At 30.3% G+C, this 23,065-nt stretch overlaps 2 protein-coding genes and 1 long non-coding RNA gene across 3 annotated transcripts in view; 1 reads left to right on the top strand and 2 right to left on the bottom strand.

Moving 5' to 3' along the window:
• The window catches only part of LOC111710941 (uncharacterized), a 1,917-nt gene extending 1,425 nt beyond the window's left edge, over window positions 1–492 (bottom strand). Inside the window, exon 1 of the long non-coding RNA XR_002767157.1 lies at window positions 368–492. This is a non-coding gene — a long non-coding RNA (uncharacterized LOC111710941). The remainder of the gene's footprint in view (window positions 1–367) is intronic.
• A 280-nt stretch (window positions 493–772) lies between these two features.
• On the top strand, window positions 773–2,580 carry LOC111710948 (chondroitin proteoglycan 1-like). Its single transcript, XM_023485155.1, has 2 exons — window positions 773–1,918; window positions 2,577–2,580. Exons 1-2 carry the CDS (start codon window positions 1,311–1,313, stop codon window positions 2,578–2,580), a joined length of 612 nt encoding a protein of 203 aa, XP_023340923.1. The 5' UTR covers window positions 773–1,310.
• A 367-nt stretch (window positions 2,581–2,947) lies between these two features.
• Window positions 2,948–16,606, bottom strand: LOC111710945 (uncharacterized; the record flags this gene model as incomplete). The annotated part of the gene is given in 17 exon segments (XM_023485152.1): window positions 2,948–2,990; window positions 3,064–3,098; window positions 4,036–4,102; window positions 4,952–5,021; window positions 5,534–5,617; window positions 5,938–5,979; window positions 6,651–6,687; window positions 7,952–8,015; window positions 9,304–9,349; window positions 9,744–9,789; window positions 10,544–10,576; window positions 12,176–12,252; window positions 13,066–13,138; window positions 14,359–14,411; window positions 15,472–15,518; window positions 15,571–15,602; window positions 16,550–16,606. Coding segments are annotated over 8 exon segments (419 nt in total), but the record flags the coding sequence as incomplete, so codon positions are not given.
• Window positions 16,607–23,065: the final 6,459 nt, after the last annotated feature.

Genomic DNA, 23,065 nt, shown 5'->3' with positions numbered 1-23,065 from the left:
GGAGATATAAAGAGTTTGGTTCAGATTTCAATTTTGTTAAATAAAAGCAAAATTGTCGAAATCTGAACGAAATTCTTCATATCTCGGGCAATATTGAAAGCACAAAAAAGGCAGACCACATTTTGGAAATGGCAGGACTAGGGGAATTTTGTGATTATTATCTCTAGAAATTTACTTCTAAAATTAGGTTGACAAATAAACGCAGCAAATTATATCAAAAAACAAGACGACATTCAAGTCGTCCTGCATACTGTCATGTTTCGTGGGACACCCTGTAGTATAAAACTCATTGAAAAATTGTCAAGACGACATTTTATAAATTCTTCCGATGTATTCGTTATTAAGGGTTTCACTGTAAGTAAAAAACCTGTTTAATGTCCGTGGATTTAACTCCTTGTGTGAAGGCCAAAGATAGATGTTTAAAGACGACATTAGAAAAACTTTTTGAGAATATTAGATCTACTGCTTCCTAGGTAAATAAAACTATATTAATCTACAGTGATATCCAGAAAACTGTAGAATAGGAAGACGGCATTAAAGCAATACTGAAGTATATTTGATGTTGTTACAAAGCAAATAGTTGTTAAATCACTTATTAAGTGAAACGGGTCTATTTACACTGCAAAATTGCTGCACCTCGTGTTCATTTGACTATTCAAAGTCATTCTTGAGTCTAAAAGTCGACTTTCTATTCCAGAGTTTTCTGGCTATCACTGTATCATTCATGTCTTTACTAATTAATCTTTAATTTCACACATTGATAAGCAATTTACTTTTTAAACTTTTTACACACTACTCTTTTTTAATGCATTTTTCAATTCATCCATTCATTTATCCTCTCTTCTTTAAATCGCTATTCAATTCACTCAAATTCATTCATTTACTACTCTTCTTTTCTTGTTATTTCATTCATTTATTCATTTGATACTCTTTCTTAATTCATTTTAAATCCTTCCATTCATTCATTTACTACTCTTCTTTGATTCATTCATTATTCATGATGAATTACTCATACACAACTTTAGTATACATTTACATTAACTGCTTATCTGTGAAAAATGGCAAAACCAGTTTGCAAAAATAACATATTTTTTTTGCAAATCTAAAACTCCCCCCTCACAGGGTATCCTGGTTTTCAAGTACCCTGAACTCAGAATCCTGTTTTCTTTCAGCTTTCTACAGACTCAGTGACCTCTGCGGTGGAATATTACTTAGTGACCTCTATAACGGTGGAATATTACTCAGTGACCTCTAAGGTGGAATATTACTCAGTGACTTCTACTGTGGAATATTACTCAGTGACCTCTACTATGGAATATTACTCAGTGACCTCTATTGTGGAATATTACTCAGTGACCTCTACGGTGGAATATTACTCAGTGACCTCTACGGTGGAATATTACTCAGTGACCTCTACGGTGGAATATTACTCACAGACCTCTATTGTGGAATATTACTCAGCGACCTCTACGGCGGAATATTACTTAGTGACCTCTACGGCGGAATATTACTCAGTGACCTCTACGGTGGAATATTACTCACTGACCTCTATTGTGGAATATTACTCAGCGACCTCTACGGCGGAATATTACTTAGTGACCTCTATGGTGGAATATTACTCAATGGCCTCTACGGTGGAATATTACTCAATGACCTCTACAGTGGAATATTACTCAATGACCTCTACGGTGGAATATTACTCAGTGACCTCTACGGTGGAATATTACTCAATGACCTCTACGGTGGAATATTACATAGTGACCTCTACGGTGAAATATTACTTAGTGACCTCTACGGTGGAATATTACTCAATGACCTCTACAGTGGAATATTACTCAATGACCTCTACGGTGGAATATTACTCAGTGACCTCTACGGTGGAATATCTATCTAAACCCTTCTACTTTTATACAAAATTGTATATATATTAATTTTCGTATATATTTAACAAAGTTGTATATCAATTTCTTGAGATAGGAACATCTGCAGATATAACTTTCATGGGTCGCGATCGAGAGCTAAAGTGATTAGCTTTCAGCCTATACCCCCTTTCATTTTTCCTTTACAGTCCCTTTAATTATTTCACAAAGAAAGAAACAAGTTTACACTTTCAGTTGCAGTGAACTGGGAATATCAGGAAACAGACAGTATAAATTCTGTACAGTCGTCTCTACAGTCTCCTCCTTTATGGGTGAACCTGTAACTCAATTTTATTTGGTCTTTATAGAGAGGCAATTTACATCATCAGAACACTTTAAACCATTGTCTGTTCATCAATGAGGGATATATTCTTGCTTTTCTATAGTGATCGGCGTTTACATCAATAGAATGAAGAAGAATTTTCTATTTAAGCTTTTATTTCTAACAAGCCTTTTCAAATTACAAGTTAACAAAGAGAATCTGTTGATTGACAAGTTCTCTTTGTTTCCATGTTTATATATATTGTGTATCTCTGCTGGTTGAAGGCTTGGTAAAAATAAAAAATAAATCTAAAGTTGTCTTTATTGTAATGATACTACGACAATTATAGCTGAAAATTGAGTGTCAGAGGCCTTCTATTATTACATCTATATCAGATAAGAATTTAGCGTGAGACAGATGGCGGAAAAACTATCATCGTCCTCCGAAGTACGACCGATGTTCATACATTTTTAAAAAGAGAACGGGCTCAGGAAAATATACTCGAGGTATCAGGAATTCAAGTTTTTTAATAGAAAAAAAGATATTTCCGTCAGGTTTGATCAAGGTCAAAGGCACCTTGTGAATCGGACTTAACTTTATATTGTACGGCTTCAGACCCTCTTTTTATATTACTTCAACAAGGTTTTAAGTCGTAATAAAGATATTTTTTCGTTTTATGGGCTGTATTCTCGGTATAGGGCTATACAAATAAGTTTCGTATTTCTTAACGAAAAAATTGAAAAGTTTCCTTAATAAATATATTTACCTTTCCGGCACAAAGTTTATAGAAATCACTGTATTGATAAAACCTGAAATAAATCAACTTCAAAGTTTAAAATTTTCCTCATTAAACTAAACGTTTTTTTCCTTTAAATTTGTTACCTCTTTTGTACGGATAATTATATTTTGATGAACACCTAGTGGGAAAAAAAGAAAAAGTTATTTTTTTCAAAAATATTCTTTCTTTTTTGTTTTCATCGGTTATACAAACATATGTAAAAAGGTTAAAAATTATATTTTTTCAAATGGATTCTTTAATTTTATCATAAACATTATACATATTTTAAAATTAAACGGATGGAAAAATGATCTAATATATCTTAAATTATGAATGTAAATTTAATCCTAAAGGTTTTCAAATTAAAAACATTTATTTGAACATTTTTTTGATTTTAAATTTTTTACGTTTTTTTTAGATATGGTTGAACAGTCGCTTTACAGGGACTGATGGCAGGTGGCTGTAATTTTAAGTGATTTCCATTGAACAGATTATCAGATCAATATCATGAAAAAAGATTTCGTCATTTTCTAGCTTTAAAATTGTTTAATTTCAAAATTTTCCCATTTTCTCTGAAACTAGAAATCCGCAACTCACAAGCCACAATCAGTACAAATCATGAATATCTCATTCATTCTTGATAAGACAAAGCTATTGAGGGTACAGTTGTGAATCAGACATTTCATTTTATGGAATTACATTCATAGTCCTTTAAAGGGACTGTAAGCGTAATTTCAAGTGACTCTCCATGTCAAGATGGCAATGCCGATTTACAACGGTACCCTTAAAAGCTTTGTCTGATCAAGTATGAATTAGATATCAATGTTTTGGTTTTCTTAAACTGTTTATTTTCATTTGCGGGTTCTCTGCAAAAGTGACTTGCACATTTCTTTCTTATAAGAAGCAATGGAGAAATTAAACACTTTTCGAGTCAGGGAAACGACAATATCTTCCACATTTTTGGATCAGATTAAAGTTTCAAGGGTACCGTTGCAAATGGGCATTGCCATCTTTGCATGGAGGGTCGCTTGAAATAACAGTCCTTTAAATGGAACTATTGATTTTTAAATGATCACCCAGTTGTTGAATTATTCTGTGGGAGCAAAGTAAGCTGACCCCAAGGTTTAATCTTTTCCATAGATCCTGAAAAAACAAAGAGAAATATTTTTAATAATTTATTTTTAAAGATGTTTAAAAAATTATAAACACAATTAAATCAAATTGTTTAAATATAATTGCATAATACAACTGCAGAGACTAATTATAATTCCCGGTAGGCAGTTTAATTCGTTATATTCGGTCCTGCATTATTTATGACAACTTCACAAATTATGGAAGAAGGCATTCTAAATTATTTACCAATTAACATGTTCCTTGGGACACCCTGTATTTGAACTGCCTTTGAATTTGAATCACAGATTCTAATCCTTCCTTAATTTTCAATTTTAAAACAGTGGTTCAAATTTAAATCGGCTGTAGATAGTTCAGCGACGAACTCAAATTCATTACATTCGGTTCCTGGTGCGTTTTCCAATTGTAGTAAAAAAACGGCTTCAGATTGAAATTGTTAGGTCCTTGTTTTCCCAGAATTGTTGCGTCTCATTTTTTTAGGTTTTACAGTTCTTTCATAAATGATTAAAAAATCTTGAATTAATTAACAAATCTAGGACGAAATAATTAATGAATGAATGAATAAACAAATGTTTAATGAATGCATGAATAAATAAATTTATGATAAATACATAAATAAAAAACAAATATAGAATGAATGAATAAATAATTAGATGAATATTGAAAGGATGGAAGGCCATGAATGGAATAAAAAACAAATCTAGAATGAATGGATGAATGATTAAATAAATATTGAATAGATAAATTAATAAATGAATAACCAAACCTTGAATTAATAAATGAATAATCAAACCTTGAATGAATTAATGAATAAACGAACCTAGGGTGAATGAATGAATGAATGAATGAATGAATGTTTACCTAATATAATATTCTGAATAAAGTTCCTCAGCACACTGGAAGACGAAGAGGGAACCAGAATAATTACGTGCTAAACACGTGTTTATTTATATATGTAAACACATGTTTATTTGTAATACGTAAACACATGTTTATATTTTTTTTAATCAGTTGGTTAACGGCTAGAAAAATTAACGGACAGACGGATTATGAAAAATTTATTTGTTCATGTTTGCCATTAAACTAAAACCATAAAAATTAACGGAACCTGCTCTTATTTTAAAAAAAGAATTCGTTTTTGTTATTTTTTTATGATTGGATGGTAGATTCAGCTTGTTACCGATTTAAAAAATAATTTTTTTCGTTAAAGTTTATAACGGAACCAAGACCATCCCATATGGAGTGATTACCTTATGACCCTTCTAAAAGAAGTACCTGGAGTAATGGTTCTAAGTATCCTGGTATTCTAGGATGTACCTGAGGTAGTGGTTCTAAGTATCCTGGTATTCTAATATGTACCTGAGGTAATGGTTCTAAGTATCCTGGTATTCTAGGATGTACCTGAGGTAATGGTTCTAAGTATCCTGGTATTCTAATATGTACCTGGGGTATTGGTTCTAAGTATCCTGGAATTCTAAGAGAAAATATAAAATTCTCTCCAAAACTCTCCAATTGTGTATTTCCGGCCTAAATGTGAAATATTAATTATTTTGATTTTTTTATTTGTTATTGTTTATAAGCAAAGGAAATGAGTTATGATCGAAAATACAAACAAACAAACAGACAAACAGAAATTACTACTTTTTCTATCTAGATAATACAAATATATAAATTGAAATATTATCTGTACAATACAAATACATATAAAATGAAATATTATCTGTACAATACAAATACATATAAAATGAAATATTATCTGTACAATACAAATACATATAAGTTGCAATATTATCTGTACAAAATTATAAAAATATAGTATTTTCGAATTAAAAAGAAAAGAAAAATACCTTTTTCAGTGAGAACTTGACAGTCAGCGGTCCAATAAATCCCTTTTCATTTTCGTTTATAAAAGAAATGAAAAAAGGATTAAATCATAGAAGATTTAATTTTCTCCAAATAAAATGTTACTTCAGGGACTGTTATTTGTAAGCGTAAATTCAAGTGTACCTTCATGCAAAGATGGCTATGCCTGATGTACCCTTACTGTACCCTGATCAGTAATATGAAAAATACTAGCTGAAGGGCCTGGCGTTGTCCGTGTTGAAAAAAATTGAAAAAAAGCCTTTAACACCCCTCGGCTACCCCTGAGTGTCCACAAAAATTTCAGCCCTATCGGTCCAGCCGTTTGGCCGTCTATACGCAACTTATATATTTATACGAATGTCTTGTTTTATTATATCGATTGTCGTTTTTTTTTTGGTTGAAAAGTGCTTCATTCTGATGATTACATTATGTCTTCTTGCAGTAAAATGCGCAAGTGACTTTTGTAGAGAAACACAATTTAAAATAATAAGTTTTCGAAATTACAGACATGGATATCTAACTCATACTTAATCAGACAAAGCTTTTATCGGTACCGTTGTGAATCTGGAATTGCAAGGATTGAAATTACGCTATGAATTCCTTCGAAAATTCGATTTGTTCAGTTTCTCTCCCGTCCTATTTTCATATTTTCAAGATTATTATTGAAAACTATATAATGATGTATAAATGAATGTTCCTTTTGACCGAATGCAGCTTGCACTTGTGTATTCATCCTAAAAAAATTAATGGATGATATAGTTAATAATTCGTTCTGAATAAATGAATGGATTAATATATAATAATTCATCCTAAAAAATGAAAGGATGAATAGATAATAATTCATACTAAAAAAGAAATGAATGAATGAAAAGTAAGTGATTCTAAATAAATTACTAAATGATTATTAATTCACCCCAAAAAAACGAATGCAAGAAAAGTAATTCATCCTGAAGAAATGAATAAACGAACAGAAATTCATTTTACATAAGTTAATAAATGGATGAACAGATATGAATTCATTCTAAAATTGATGAATGAATGGATGAAAAGTAATTGATTCTAAAGGAATAAAATCTAGCGGAATTTTCCATGCCCCGATATGTATAAAATTTGGCAGATTTTCTTGCCACAAAATGTGTATAAAATTTGGCGGATTTTTCTTGCCATAATAAATAAATTGTTTTCTGATCTTATATATAATATGTATTATTAATGTACAAAAAAGATTACATAATAAAACTATAAGGTTAATAAATTATTAATAACTTATGAATGACTGTATAAAAAGAGAAAAACAACTAGATAAATTAATAAGAAAGTGAATAAATGTAAAAAAATATAAAAATTAAATAAAAATTCAAAATAATAAATAAAATATGTTGAAAAATAAATGCATAAAAGTGTTTAGAAAATGAAAATTATAAGCAAATTGTATTTATAGATTTATGATGATATAAATGTACATATATTGTAAATTATATATGTGCTGAAAATATTAAATAAGTGCAATCATATTTTGCGAGAAATTGTATTTATAGATTTATGATGATATAAATGTACATATATTGTAAAATATATACGTGCTGAAAGTATTAAATAAGTGCAATCATATTTTGCGAGAAATTGTATTTATAGATTTATGATGATATAAATGTACATATATTGTAAAATATATACGTGCTGAAAATATTNTAATGAATAAATGATTGAACTATGTGGAAAAAATTACCTCAACAACAAAACATTCTTAACATAAAAAGGTTTATAAAACAAGTAAGAAATAATTAATAACTCATCTTAATTAATAAAAATTTCCTGAAAAATATTCTAAACGAAAATATCATTTTTTCAGAAATAATTAAATAAACTATAGAAAACCCACGTTTGAAATTAATTAGTCAATTTTTTTGACTTAAAACATTGATATCTTATTCGTTTAAAGCTTTAAAGAGTACAATCTACCAATAAGTCCCTTAAATGAAGATAAATAAAAATTACCTAAATTCAACAAAATATTCTTCTTCATCAATCTTTGTCATGTTAATAAACTCGTCCACCTTGTCTAAAATAAAAAAATCTTTTTTGGATCAAAATTTTAAATGTTTTGTAATGAATTGAGACTTTGCATGAAACGCATACCTTAGTTATTTTAAACTATGAATTCTGTTTAAAAAAAGTAGGTTTACAACATCAGGTTTAAAATGTATAGGGATTAGAAAATTTGAGTTTGCGGCAAAGACTTATTTCCTTTAAATTTGATTCTATTAAATATTTTTTTTTCAAATCTTATAGATTGCTTTTGATAGAAATTACTTCTGATATTTTACATATTAAGAAAGCTAAAGAAAGCTAAATAAAGCTAAAGAAAGCTAAAGAAAGCTAAAGAAAGCTAAAGAAGTTAAAAAAGCTAAATAAAGCTAAATAAAGCTAAAGAAAGCTAAAGAAAGCTAAAGAAAGCTAAATAAAGCTAAATAAAGCTAAATAAAGCTAAATAAAGCTAAATAAAGCTAAATAAAGCTAAATAAAGCTAAAGAAAGCTAAAGAAAGCTAAACTAAGCTAAAGAAAGCTAAACTAAGCTAAAGAAAACTAAAGAAAGCTAAAGAAAGCTAAATAAAGCTAAAAAAAGCTAAAGAAAGCTAAATAAAGCTAAAGAAAGCTAAAAACACGTAAGATTACAATCTTTCATGTTTTCAATCCTAAATCCGCTTGAAGAGATTTAAGGAAGAACACAAATTCAATAAATTTCTATAATATGTCACAGGATTAATTTCTTTTATCATACTTGGCGTAAGATATAAACTTCATAAGGTACGAGCCTCACGAGGTCTTAATAATATGAAAAATACATTCATTCCTTTTCATAATTTCTTGGACTTTCAGAGGTTAATAATAATAAATTTAAAATTTCTAAATAACTCTGAAGTCTCATTTTTTGTTATTTAAAAACGGCCATTAACAATTTACAATACAGTAAAAAATTTAAGATATTATTTATTATTCTTTAAAAAAATTATATTATTTTTTTTTGTATATTTGACTGTCCAATGAACCTCAGAACAGGTGGACCAATCAGGCCAAATTTTACCGGCATCTCAAATGACCTCAGAGATTGTTTATGACCTTCAATGATCAAATAATTCCCGAAAAAAATGTTTACAATTATTTGTTTTGAAAATGCGCCAATTTCAACAGAAAAATTCCAGTGAGAACGATTAAAAATGTCGAATTTCATCTTCAGAGCTACAACAGTTAAAAGATAATATTGATGATAGGAAAGGGGACACGAAGCGTTTAAAAAGTCTCTAAACGTAAAGCATGCTAAAATTATCTTTAAATATTAAAGTTTCACCTATATAGGGAGAGGATAGGCTGAAATTTCCAATCTTTGCTGAATCCTGAAATTATCCAAACTTTCAAAACCTACCGTTTGCATGATGCGAACCGGTTCGGTCTAGCGTAAACGTACAATACGGATTTAACGGTTCGGTCCTTATTCCACAGAACTGAGACTTTTCATCACAATTAAACCCGGTATATGCGTTTAAAAAAAAGTATTAAAAAACAATTCCGTAAGCTAGAAAATTGATAGACGACCACGTGAATATGAATTCAAATAGAAGAAACCGAATGCATCTCGCCCTGGTTAGTCCGGGGTGGTACAACTTACATATTTACACGTCTTGTATTTTGATGTTTCATAAGTTACAAAATTACAGTTTACCATTTCAAAGATTTCTTTCTTTCTTTCGTATTTTTTTATTCTTGAGACAAAAACTTTGAATAATTTCCCTTGATAGAGAATGTTGCGGAGAAATCTTCAATAACTTCTCCTGGACTGAAATATTTAAAAAAATTTGATTAAAATTTTTACTTTTATTCTAATAATCGTTGGAAGCGCAAAAAAACTTGTAGTTCCATAAAAATGTGGAAGAGTACGACGACATTTAAGCATTTTCATGTTTTTGTTTTGTAGTTACAAAGAAAATACGGATATTATAGTAGCTTAAAAATCAACTAATACAGTGAAATGGGTCTGTGTACACTGCACTGTTTTTTATTTATTGGACTATTTGTAATAATTTTATTCTAACAGTCGTCTTCTCATTCCAGAGTTTTATGTGTCCCATTGAAAAGGACACTAAGCTCAAAGTTTTATGTTTTGATCAATTCTTAGTAAATTTTTCTTTTTACTTTCCATGTAAGATTTTTTTATAATTTCTTCTTATAAAGTGAAACATCTACGCTTTTCCGTGTTTAAAAATAGTTTTTTGTTTTAAAGAACTTTATACGTAATTTCAAATAACTTTTATTTCTGGGATGATATGGCTGATTCACTAAAGTACCCAATTTAAACCTTTGTGTGAAAATTTGTTATTTGGGGTTTCTTTGGAAAAGGGACTGATGCAGTGACAACGTAGAAAATTCTTAGAATTTAACACTTTTCAAGATAGAAAACGACGATATCTTCAACATTGTTAAAAAGAACTGTAAATCATGCTAAATAATTAATTAAATTACTGAAAATTACGTCGAAATCACGAAAATAAATAAATAATTAAAATATGACATTTTCTTTTCTTCGGTTTTACCTGAGAAATACGTTGTATTCATAATTTCCTCTCCTATAAAATATATAAAATGATAATATTAATGTTAATGAAGTTTTGCCTTTCTTTTGTTTCATATCCTTTGAAAAATATTTTTTACAATTATTTATTCAGATTTTTTAATTAATTCAAGCCAAAAATACTAAATGTTACAAAATGGATTAAAAGATGATTAACGGTATTTGAAACATCATGAAAAATATATAATTTTGCATTTGTTTCAGAACATCGAAATTCAGAACATTTTAAAATTGCGTTTTTAAAAAGTTGAGTAAAAAAAGGTCTTTCAATAAAGAAAAACTTTCTCCAAAACGTGATGAAAATGCAACAGGCAAGCTAACTTGGACCATTTTTACTTAAAGGGACTGTAATCGTAATGATAAGTGACCCACCCTGCAATGTCCGAATTATAACGGTATCCTTAAAGAGAGTGACCGGCTATGTAGGGTAGTTGAACTGAGTATGCAGTGTTGTGGAAAACTTCTTTCGGATTCATTTGAGAATATTAAACTTTTTAAAGATCTGTAAATCGCAAACTCCCACTTTGGGGGTGGATACGTTGTCACCATTAGTTTGTTTTACTTCTTTTCGATGATAAGATTAATATTTATTTTCTCAACATGTTCCTGTACATGACGTCTGTAGTTTATTGTAGAACCTTTTTACATTTTGTGGCTTCGTTATTTAATAATTTTAAAAAACTAATTCTGAACACGTATCCACCCCCAAAGTAGGAGTTTTAAACGTCGAATTTGCGCTCAAAATCAGGATTTACAGATCTTTAAAAAGTTTAATGTGTCTCAAATGAATCCGAAAGAAGTTTTCCACAACACTGCATACTCAGTTCAACTACCTTACATAGCCGCTCACTCCCTTTAAAAGCTTTGTCTAATCATGATATGAATTAGATATCCATGTTTTTGTTTAACTAAACTGTTCAATTTCAATTGTGGTTTCTCTGCAAAAGTGACTTGCGCATTTCTTGATTATACGACATTCACACAATAGAGAAATTGACAGAAATAAAAAATTTTCAAGTGTGAAAAACAAACGACATTAACCTTCCACATTTTACATCAGATTAAGATTTCCAGGGTACCGTTGTAAATCGGGCATTGACATATTTGCATGGAGGATCCCATAGAAATACGCTTTACAGTCCCTTTAAGATTAAACATAAATTATCAATTTTCCTGACAGAGAAAAGGACAAAAGAACATGATTGGTAAATCAACGCTACATGCGATTAACAAAAATCATATCATTAACCAAACCTAATAGTTAAGCCTAAGGAAAAACAGGAAGCAAGATCAGCCCGCGTAAAATAAGTGTTCACTATGGTTTATAGGGTTACCCATGGTCAAGTTTTTAATACAACGGCGCAACACAAAACGTTGGGGTTCATGACTTTTAACTGATCTTGAGCAAAACAAAATAATAGAAAGACTTTGATAACAAACTGCAGAAATAGATTTATAGATATTTCGCTTTTATTTGTATGCGTGAGCTTGTGCCCACACCTCTTATCCAAAAAATAACTGTTAAAAATATGTACAACATAGCTAGATGTATATATAAATATATATTGTAAAGATAAAATATCAATTTTCTTACCTCTGTTCTAGAACTTCCTCAAATGATAGATTTATTGTTACTTGCTCCAGGCCCCGTAGACCCAAAACTATTAAAAACTAAAATATTTGATTTTTAACCTTTCACACATAGATCCTGCCAGCCTACATTTAGTGCATAAAATGTGTTGGGTCGACTTTGAAATGTGAAGTCCAGACTGGGCAGTACGAGTGAATGCATGTACAGTACATGTTGTACCGGTTTGTATCATGCAACAATTATAACACTGTGTACTTAATGCTTAAAATGTTCTCACACAAATTCCAATTTTTAAAACAAACCGAAAACTTGCCTAAACCTCTAGTTTTCTAAACTCCCTATATCTTTGAAACCAGAGATCAGAACTTTTGTGTCGACATCCAATGTTGGCACTTTTGAACTTTGAGAATCAATGTTTAACCCTTTAATTTTGGTTATCCCTGCAGGGTATGACTGCCAAGGGATATCAAAGAGGAATTAAATTAATCCGTAGGTTTACATAAGATGCTTTATCCCGAGATTAACAACTCAAAAGTTTTTACTTCGGAAAACTTTGATATCTACACATCTGGTTGCAAATATATGGGGACTAGAAAATTTGAGTCTGTTTCGAAATATAAGTTCTGTTCCATTGTACATCAAATGTTGGCCTGTTTAGATTAAAATAAAGGTGAAAACGGTAAATAGATAGGATAGGACAAAATTTGCTTCATAGTAATGCACAAAACCACTGAAAAGATTTAAGAACATACATTTGTAAACTTTTTAAATTGGTTAGAAGTCTAAATTTTTATTTAGGTTTTTACCTTGAATGATTTACAAGCACTTCAAAGGTTTGAAATTCTTTTCTGATCACTTTTGCATACAGTCCCTTTAAATTGAAAACATCTAACCTTTGAAAAAGTTTGTTCTGTGCAATTACAACTATCAGTTCTATCAGTTTTATTCTGCAGTCCAGAGTTCAAACTAAAAATAGTTTCGTAAATATTTTTAGCACGTCGAAACTCGAACCTAGCTAAAGCAAAATTGCCGCTTTACTGATTGTAAAGGAACTGTGTCTAAACCTTATATCTTTGCAACCTGATGGTGTAAACCCTTGATATTTCAAACTTGTATTATTTGAGCTAACAGAATTCATAGTTTGAATATTTAAAGTCTACGAACAAGGTGCATTTCAAAGATATAAGAATTAGAAAATCAGAGCTTGTGGCAAAAACATAATTCCTTTAACCAGAGCAGTTTAATGTCAGGCCGCGCCAACCTAGTTGCACCAGCTAGCCCTGCCTACTGAGCTAGGCCAATTATATTGACCCCTGCCGTATGTCTGTCAGTGAAGTTGGCGTACCGGCGGATCAGTACAAACAGGATCGTAAAGGTCGGTTCAGCTCATATTCAAATGTACATGAGTTGAGCTCTATAGTTTCAGTAGAAGTAAATATTTCCAGTTACTGATAGCGCGGATTGAAGGATTCATAACTCTAATTGTATAATGAGATAGATAGACAGATATATATATGTGACCGCCATTCTATTTCTATTGGTTCAGAATAGAACCCAAAAACATATGTCTGAACCCTGATTGGATCAGGCGCTAATGGACTCGGCATACAGGAGTGGAGTGTGAGCCCTGTATAGTAGATGGATATAGATTCATTTTATCCGTTAATCTATTACAGACTTTTATTCTGCAGTTTTTCACAGTTTTACGGAATTCGAAAAAGATTGGCATTTAACAGTACAGTGAGAACCAGAAAACTGTTGATTATGGAGACGACATTAAGGCAATATCTAATTGTAATTAAAATGGTTTGTAAACATTGTATATAAAGGAATATAAGTTTTCATTCTTATATCTGTGCAACCCGATGTGGCAGACCTTTCATATTTTTAAACTTTGAATTCTGTTAGATCAAATATTCTAAGTTTGAAATATCAAAGGTTTAAACCATCAGATTGCAAAGATATAAGAATTTGAAAATTTCAATTTGACAAAAACTTAATTTCTTTGACTAATAAAAGTGAACAAACATGAATATCTTTTGTTAAAAATGGTAAAAGTTAAAATCAATGTAATTTATTTTCATACATGAAAATATTTTGCTAATTCTAATAGACTAAAAGAAAAAAGATGAAAAAATATTTCTATTTTTTTGGTTTAATTCTTTTCTTTTTTTAATATTTCAAACCTTTGTGTAAGATTGGTTTCCTCTATAATCTGAGTGCGTCCCCCCAAATCTATCTAAAAAGAGAATTTGTAAAATGAAAGAAATTAAAGAAAGAGAAAAGTAGAAAATTTAAAATTGATTTTATTGAAACTGGATTAAAAAGGCTGGTTTTGTAAATTATGTAAAACCATGCCCGATTTACACCCTCTAACCAAATCAACAATGTGGGAGATAACGTCGTTTATTTAGCTGAACAAGTGTTATTTTGGTGTTAGGTTATTTCACCAGCGCAACTTCCCCGGTCACAACTTCCCCAATAACAATCTTCCCAATCACTAATTTCCCTAACAGCAATTTTCCCAACAGCAATTTCCCCAACAGCAATTTCCCCAACAGCAATTTCGCCATGCAGAAAAATATTACATTTTTTCGTTTTTAACATTATTCCAATGAACAAATGCGCAATTTGAACCTGAATAAATTCGCAATTTTTTAAATGTGAAAACCCCAATCAGCTTGATTAGAGTCGTCATGCTAGCAGTTTATACAATGCCAATAAGTATGAGTATAACCTACAATCAATGTTAAGGGCTAAAACTAAATCATTCTGGAACTGAAGGAGTCTGATAACGTCATCATATCACTTTCCAACAACCATATTAATAATATATACCATGCCATTGCAAAGTGTGGAGCTTCCGCCATTGAAAAACAGCATACTAGCAATACTGTGGCCGACCCTGATATTCCGCTGGCAGGTCCGTTCTTTAATCTTTAATTCTTTCATCTGTCGGATAGGATTTTACTGCATGGGGAATTTGCTGCAGTTGGGGAAGTTGCTGTTGGGGAAATCAGTGACTGGGGAAGTTAGTGTTGGGGAAGTTGTGACTGGGGAAATTGTGTTGGGAAAGTTGCTGTTGGGGAAATGACCTAACACTGTTAATTTCTCCTTTTTTTCTGCTGCCAAAGATGAGCAAGTCACTTTTGTAAAGAAACCACAAATAAGAATAATTTTATTTTAAAAATAAAGACATATTTGAACAGACAATGCTTTTAAGGCCGTAGAGTTGTGTTATGCCACTATATTAATGTAGAGTTTATTCATTCTCTTTAATCAGTTTTTTTTTTACTTTCCTTTGAGAGTACAGCCGATGCCGGAAAGTAAACCACAACCTCCAAATCTAGAAATAAATTCAAAAAGTAATTTTTGTTTTTAATAATTCAATGGGTTACCTTTTTCCTCTCGGAGTGGGTTATACACTATTCTATAACAAGACTTTTTCTTTCAGTGCAAGTAGATTTTAAGAATAAAAATAATTGATATAAATATATTTTTGCAACTGTTCTGTGTTATCATGCGGCGATTTTTTTTTAAAGCCTTAAACAAACCAAAAAATTTAAAATAACAAAAAAAACATAATTTCCCAAATGATGACACAAGACGGTTGGATTTATAAATCTATTTAGTTCAAATTCCATAAAAAAATAAAACGGTTTGAATATTTCAAAATGAAATTGGATAAAAAGCTTAATGTCTAAAGGGTACCACTCTTAAAATGGAAGAGTTGCTTGAAATTAGGTGTAGGTTTAATGGGAGTTAAAATTCTCCATATCGATATATTTATTAAGATTTTGTTAGTTTTAACTTCTAGTTTAGTTTTATTTAGAATGTGTTAGTCCTATTCTATATAACCTTAGATACAGGGTGTCCCACAAAACATGAGAGTAGCAGGATGACCTTTCCAAAATGTTGTCTGCTTTTTGTGTACTGTCAATAATATTGTTGATATTAAGAATTTCATTCAGATTTCAATCTTATTAAATAAAGAAAATAAAAACAAAACCGTTCATATCTCTGTTAATATTGAAAGCACAAAAATGACAGACCACATTTTGGAGACGACTAGGAGTATTTTGTGATTACTAATTCTAAACTTCTACATCTAAAATAAGGTTTACAATTAAATGTCGCAAATTATCTAAAATATCAAAGACGACCTTTTAGTCGTCAATTGCTACTTCATGTTTTGTGGGGCTTACAATATATATTGGATATAAAGAGTTAAACTACTTCTCTATTTATTAAATTCGACCTCAGAGCTCTTCAGAGTACGGTATGTGTAACGTGACCGAAAAAACGAGTTCTTTGTTGAAGATACAAACTTTTCAAGAACCCCCCCCCCCCGGCAAAAGTTTAAAGAAAGAAAAATTCCTTGAAATGCTTGTTACGGCAAGTCGATCCGTAATCGTTGTGCTTGCGTGAAACCTAAATCAATGCAAAAATTAGACAAAATTAAATGCAATTTGCTGTAAAGGGACTGTAAGCGTAATTTCAAGTGACTCTTCATGGAAAGATGGCAATGTCCGATTCACAACGGTACCCTAAAAGCTTCGTCTGACTCAGTATGAATTAGTTATGCATGTTTTTGTTTATTTAAACTGTTTATTTTCATTTGCAGTTTCTCTGCATAAGTGACGTCCACATTTCTTACTTATAAGAAGCAATTAAGCACTTCTCGAGTCAGGAAAAAACATCATCTGCCCCATTTTTGATCAGATTATAGTTTCAAGGGTGCCGTTGCAAATCGGACGGTGCTATCTTTGAATTGAGGGTCACGTGAAATTACGCGAACAGTCCCTTTAAAAGCAATTGGACAATCACTGGGCTTAAAGATACAGAGGACGTAATTTTATATTGTCGATGATACAACGGTACAACAAAGATTGAATAAGATATTCATGATTTCTCTTTAAAAAATTTGTTATTTTGAATTGTGGGTTTTCTTGCTACAGAAACCATAAAAGAAGTTGTGACGACAATATATTCCACATTTTTGAACAGATAAATGTTTTAAAGGGAACCGTGCATCCGGCCCCGGCCCTCTGTAAATGGAGGGTAACTTGAAATTACAATGACAGTTCCTAAAAAGTCAAAGTTTGGTAAATTCTTAATTCTGATCTTTGGGCACCATTTCTAATATTTACAAAAGGTTTTAGTATGTTTAATAAATTGCATTTTAGAATTTTAGTATTAAAAATTTGTGTCAATTGAAAAAAAAACTTTAAATTGTGCGAAAATTTAAGATTTATTTAACAAGAATGGAAATTTTTTACAATTATGAATAAAATTAGATTAGTGAACTTTGTTAAAAAGTTAAATGATATATTTACAAAATGTAAAATCGTTTTTTTGAATAATGATTTTTTTTTAGTTGTGAACACATTTTAGTAATTGTCTAGACTAAACTATTTTAGTATAATCTACCCTATATACCTGCAGTTAAAGTTTTCATACTCAATTTGTACTGAGGGAAATAGTAATACACTTATTTTCTTTTCAAAGTTTTGGCATCAAATTAAAGAATAATAAACTAAATAAAGCAAAACAAGGTCAGTATATAATATATAATATATAATCTATCATCTTGGCTTTTTAAAGATGTTTTATAAGCTGCCAGTTTTCTTCGTAAATTATAAAACTAAAAACTTCGCGGGTTGTTCTATTTTAGAAAAAAACCGATATTTTTTCTAGGCAAAACTTTCAATTTTGATGGGTCATAAATCTTTTAATGGGTCATGCGAGATACCAAAAAAATACGTATGGATATAGATGGTAACACAAAATGCAGATGGGATGAATATATATGTAATTTAACTGAATACCAGACTAGGAATATTACACTTTATTCTCTAGGGAGGTTCTTATGGTTACACTTTATAAACTAGTTCGTTATATATTATATTATATATGAATCTATGAATATATCGTTTTGTATAAAGAACCCCCCCCCTCAAAAAAAAAAATATACAATATCCAACAATAATTCTTGAGAAATAATTTTTAGTTTCTAAGTGAAAAGAAAATACCATTTTTTTATTCTGTAAAATAAAGTTATACAATAATAAATTGATTTTGTTCCTAAGCTTACAAATTAGAGAGGTATTGCAAAAATTGGCTCGCAATTGTCTTTTTCGGCATGTCTTTTTATTTGAACTGCAAGGTCCTTTCTACCGAATATTTTTCAAATTCTTTAGAAACGTAAGTTAACGAACAAAAGTTAACTATTTTTTTTACAAATGATATATTGAACTAGATGTTAACATTTCTAATATTAAATCTTGAATTAAGTTGTCTAACAAAATTTTCGTTAAAAAATTTGCGAGAATGACGGACGAATTACAAAAAAAGAAATTTCTATCTATTTTTGACAATATTTTCCCAACATTTTCGTTCAATATGAAGAAAGATTTCCGATAAAAATCGATTTCCCCATTTTTGATGGCGAAGACTGAGGGACTAACCTGTATCTATGAACAAAGTATGGATTAATTTCTTCAATATATTGAGATTTCTCGGTAAATCTAATAATCTGATATCCATTCGGATTATTAAACTTTATACAGACCAACAATTCAGCCAAACTGAGAACAACCATTTTTATATTTGTTTTGTATATCCTATTTTTTGTATCAATGCCTACCCACCCCCTCCCGTCTCAAGCAACATTCACATTTTTAGAATATGTTATTCATAGGTTTTTGAGACAAATATATATTTGATTTGATTTGAAACCTACTTCAAGACTTAAAAAAACGGAAAGCGTAATTTCAAGGAACTCCCCATGCAATGAGAGCAATGCCTTAAAAACTGCCTTTTTTTCAACTGCGTACATTATGTGTTGTGTGCAGTATAAACTCAAAACAGCGCACGCAGGAATTTGATGCTGAATTCAAACGGGTGTTGCGAAGTTTACACACACATATCTCTGTACTCGACAAACACACAAAGGTTTCAAGGGTACCTTTGTAAATCGGGGATTGGGATCTTAGCATGGAGGGTCCCTTGACATAACGCTTACAGTCCATTTAAAGACAAACTTAAAAACCATGTAACGACTAATATTGAAAATACCAATTTTCTTTTTAAAGTTCCTGTGATCAATCTGGAATATTATAATAATAATCAAGAATATTAGAATAATAATCTAGAATAATACAATAATAATCTAGAATACTACAATAATAATCTAGAATATTAGAATAATAATCAAGAATATTAGAATAATAATCTAGAATACTAGAATAATAATCAAGAATATTAGAATAATAATCTAGAATACTACAATAATAATCTAGAATACTACAATAATAATCTAGAATATTAGAATAATAATCTAGAATACTACAATAATAATCTAGAATATTAGAATAATAATTTAGAATATTACGATAATAATCAAGAACATTACAATAATAATCAAGAATATTACAATAATAGTCTAGAATAATACAATAATAATCTAGAATATTAGAATAATAATCTAGAATACTACAATAATAATCAAGAATATTACAATAATAATCAAGAACATTACAATAATAATCAAGAATATTACAATAATAGTCTAGAATAATACAATAATAATCTAGAATATTAGAATAATAATCTAGAATACTACAATAATAATCAAGAATATTACAATAATAATCAAGAATATTACAATAATAATCAAGAATATTACAATAATAATCAAGAATATTGCAATCGTGATATGGTTAGAAAAATTATCCAGAATCTCTTCTAAAAACTAAATATTCATAAAAAAATGTTTAAAACTTTTCTTCAAAATTAATATTCTATTTTTCAGAAATTATTATTGAATTTAATTATAGAATCTGATTTTTAAATTTCACGAAAAAAAATCAAACTCATAAAATGCAAAATATATAAGAATTTTATTTCTAGTAAAAAAATAAGAGGAAAATTACGGCTGTCCCACCCCCCCTCCTTCCTTCTAATTATCTGTCATGGTGTATAATTTAAATAAGAATTAATTGTGTAAAAATCAATTGAACAAACAGTTCTTGAGTTTTTACTTTTATAATTAAAAAGAAATTGCGTTTTGGAATAAGAATTTTTAAATCATATTAAAACTAATTTATTAAATATTCTGATAGTTTTAATTTAAAAAAAACTTTTTCAAAATTCAGTTTAAAAAATCATATTCTAATTGAAAATTATTTTGCTTTGAGTTTTATATTTATACTTTTAGATCAGACCCAAACATTTTTCTAGTAAAATATCAAAACATTAAAAATATCGAAAACTTTTTCAGAATATGAGCAATATATAAAATATTGAACATATGTTCTCATATTCTAACAAAAATATCGTTATTTCGAATTGCATATAATATTTTATCTAATAGTGTACAACTTGACATGTATAAACTTCATATTTACAACTACATAACTACAATGTTAGCTGTCCCTAACATTTAGTTTAAGAAAATTTTTAAAATTTTGATGTTTTTCGGTAAGTTTGATTTTACGTAAGAAAATTCTACTTCTAGATATTAAACAGTATTAAAATAGATAGATATTAAATAGTATAATACAGTGGTAACAATAAACAAGAGGTCCTGGTTAAAGTCTGATAGATAGTAAATAGTATAATACAGTGGTAACAATAAATAAGAGGTCCCGGTTAAAGTCTGATAGATATTAAATAGTATAATATAGTGGTAACAACAAACAAGAGGTCCTGGTTAAAGTCTGATAGAACCCATTTTACCCATTAAACGTTTAGTAAGGGCTATTTTATGCATTTTTGTTGGGTTAGGTTTGAATATTTAAGTATTTAAGGTTTCTTACGATATTTTTGCGGATTTCTAATGAATACAATGAAGACGACTTTCAATTCAAATTTTAATATTTACCAAGCTTTTAAAGGATGCATAAATATGGAAACAAAGAGAAGCTGTCACTGTCAATTTACAGCTTCTCTTAGAATTTTTAATTTGAAAAAAGCCTGTTACAAATCAAAATATAAATATAAAAGTCGTCTTCATTGTATTGGTATAATCGGCGACGACTATTGTAAAATTGTAAAAATTAAATCTTTCCTGATAATCCAGGTAGATCCAGGAAGCTTGAAGTTCTGTGCTGTACATAAACTGCTCACACTGTACAAGCCCTCATTTTTACATTATGTACAGACATTAAAGGGACTAACCATACATTTTGAAAGAAAGTTATGATCAAAGATAACATATTTACCATTGGACGTCATTAATAAAAGCCATGCACCAACTACAGTGATCTTACCAGGCTACATTTGTTCTTGGTCGACTCTACAAGCTGGGAGTCTAGACTGGACAGTACGACACGCATGTACAGTACATGTTGTACCGGCAACTTTTTATTTCAGGGACTGTAAGCATTGTTTATAGTGACCCTCCAGGCAAAGATGTGAATGCCTGATTCATAAGGAACTCTTTAAAGCTTTGTCTGATTACTCTGATCAAGTATGAATTAAAGATCAATGTTTAAAGAGTTAAAAAACTAATTTTTCTACAAAAAAAAATCTACGGCAGGAAGCAAAAAATGGAATTATCATTATTAAACACAATTTAAACCTAGGAAAATAACAATATCTTCAACATTATTGATCAGATAAAGGGTTCAAGGGTAACGTTGAGAATAGGGCATTGCCATCTGTGCATAGAGGGTCCCTTCAAATTACGCTTACAGTCCCTTTATTAAACTATATTTTATCAAGATAACGTACACATGAACCCTGATAAATACTAACATTTTTTCTCTCCATTTTTCAAATTTAAAATCAATATCAAGAAAAAAATTTCGGACTTTTTTTTGATTTCTAAACGTTATTACATATATTATTTGATATGTCCTTGATTTTAGTAAAAGTAGTGATACATAAACACTACAGAGCAGGAAATTTAAGAGAATATCGTTGGGGTCATATACATTTGTGTAGATTTTTATTTAAGAAATTAGAAAACAAAAAGAGAATGTGTAGAAATGATAGTGCATGGTATCTAAAAAACTGTCTCATCCCAGTCACAAAACCGGGTTTCTTAAGTTTCAGGCTCAGACATCCCGGCCTAGTTTAACATTTAAATGATGTGTGACATAATATCTACCCAGCACGTGCAGATATTATACGTAGTAAAATAGTGTATTTCAGGGGTAGTTAAATACGCTAAGATATTAAATTTAGGAAAATAAAACTAATTTTTTTTTCTCAGGTTTGATAGGAAAATTTTGTAAGTCATCGATTAGTAAAATTGTGTGAAAAGTGCGGGAAAAATGCTGACGCAAAAAATGCGCAAATGTTTGCAAGATCTGACATCAGCAGTTCATGAATACCAGACATTGCAATCAGGAAAACGGGAAACTAAAGTTAGGCTGAAAGAAAATATAGGAGAAAAGGAGATAAGAAGAAGGAGGAGAAGGAGGATAAGGAGTAGAAGAAGAATAATGTAGTTTCCCAAAGGCATTTTCCCAAGGGCGACTTCTCAAGTGACAATTTCCCATGTGGTAACTTCCCAAATGTGCAATTTACCGAGCGGACAACTTTCCCACGGTTGGGTTAGGCCCTCCGATGTGCCGCAGTCTGCAATGGGGGGCCGAGCGCTGCGGTTAGAATAGGATAGGGGCCGAGCGCCGCGACTAGAACATGATTGGGGCCGAGAGCTGCGGCTAGGACAGACTTGAGAAGTTGCGGCTTGGAAAATTTCACATTTGGGAAGTTGACATTTGGGAAAATACCCTTGGGAAGTAAGAAAATGGCGAAGAGTAAGGAGTAAAAGGAGGAGAAATGTTGAAAAGAAGGAAAAGAGGAGAAAGAGGGGAAAGAGGGGAAAGAGGAGAAAGAGGAGAAGGAGAAGGAGGAGAAGAAAGAGAAGATGGTGAAAGAGGA

This window comes from Eurytemora carolleeae, unplaced genomic scaffold (genome assembly GCF_000591075.1).
Source record: "Eurytemora carolleeae unplaced genomic scaffold, Eaff_2.0 scaffold918, whole genome shotgun sequence".
Lineage (NCBI taxonomy): Eukaryota > Metazoa > Arthropoda > Copepoda > Calanoida > Temoridae > Eurytemora > Eurytemora carolleeae.
This window is presented reverse-complemented; position numbering and strand designations above follow the sequence as displayed.

Excerpts from the sequence above, each read along its gene's own strand:
- LOC111710948 (XM_023485155.1), top strand. The coding sequence starts at position 1,311 with ATGGAATATTACTCAGTGACCTCTATTGTGGAATATTACTCAGTGACC.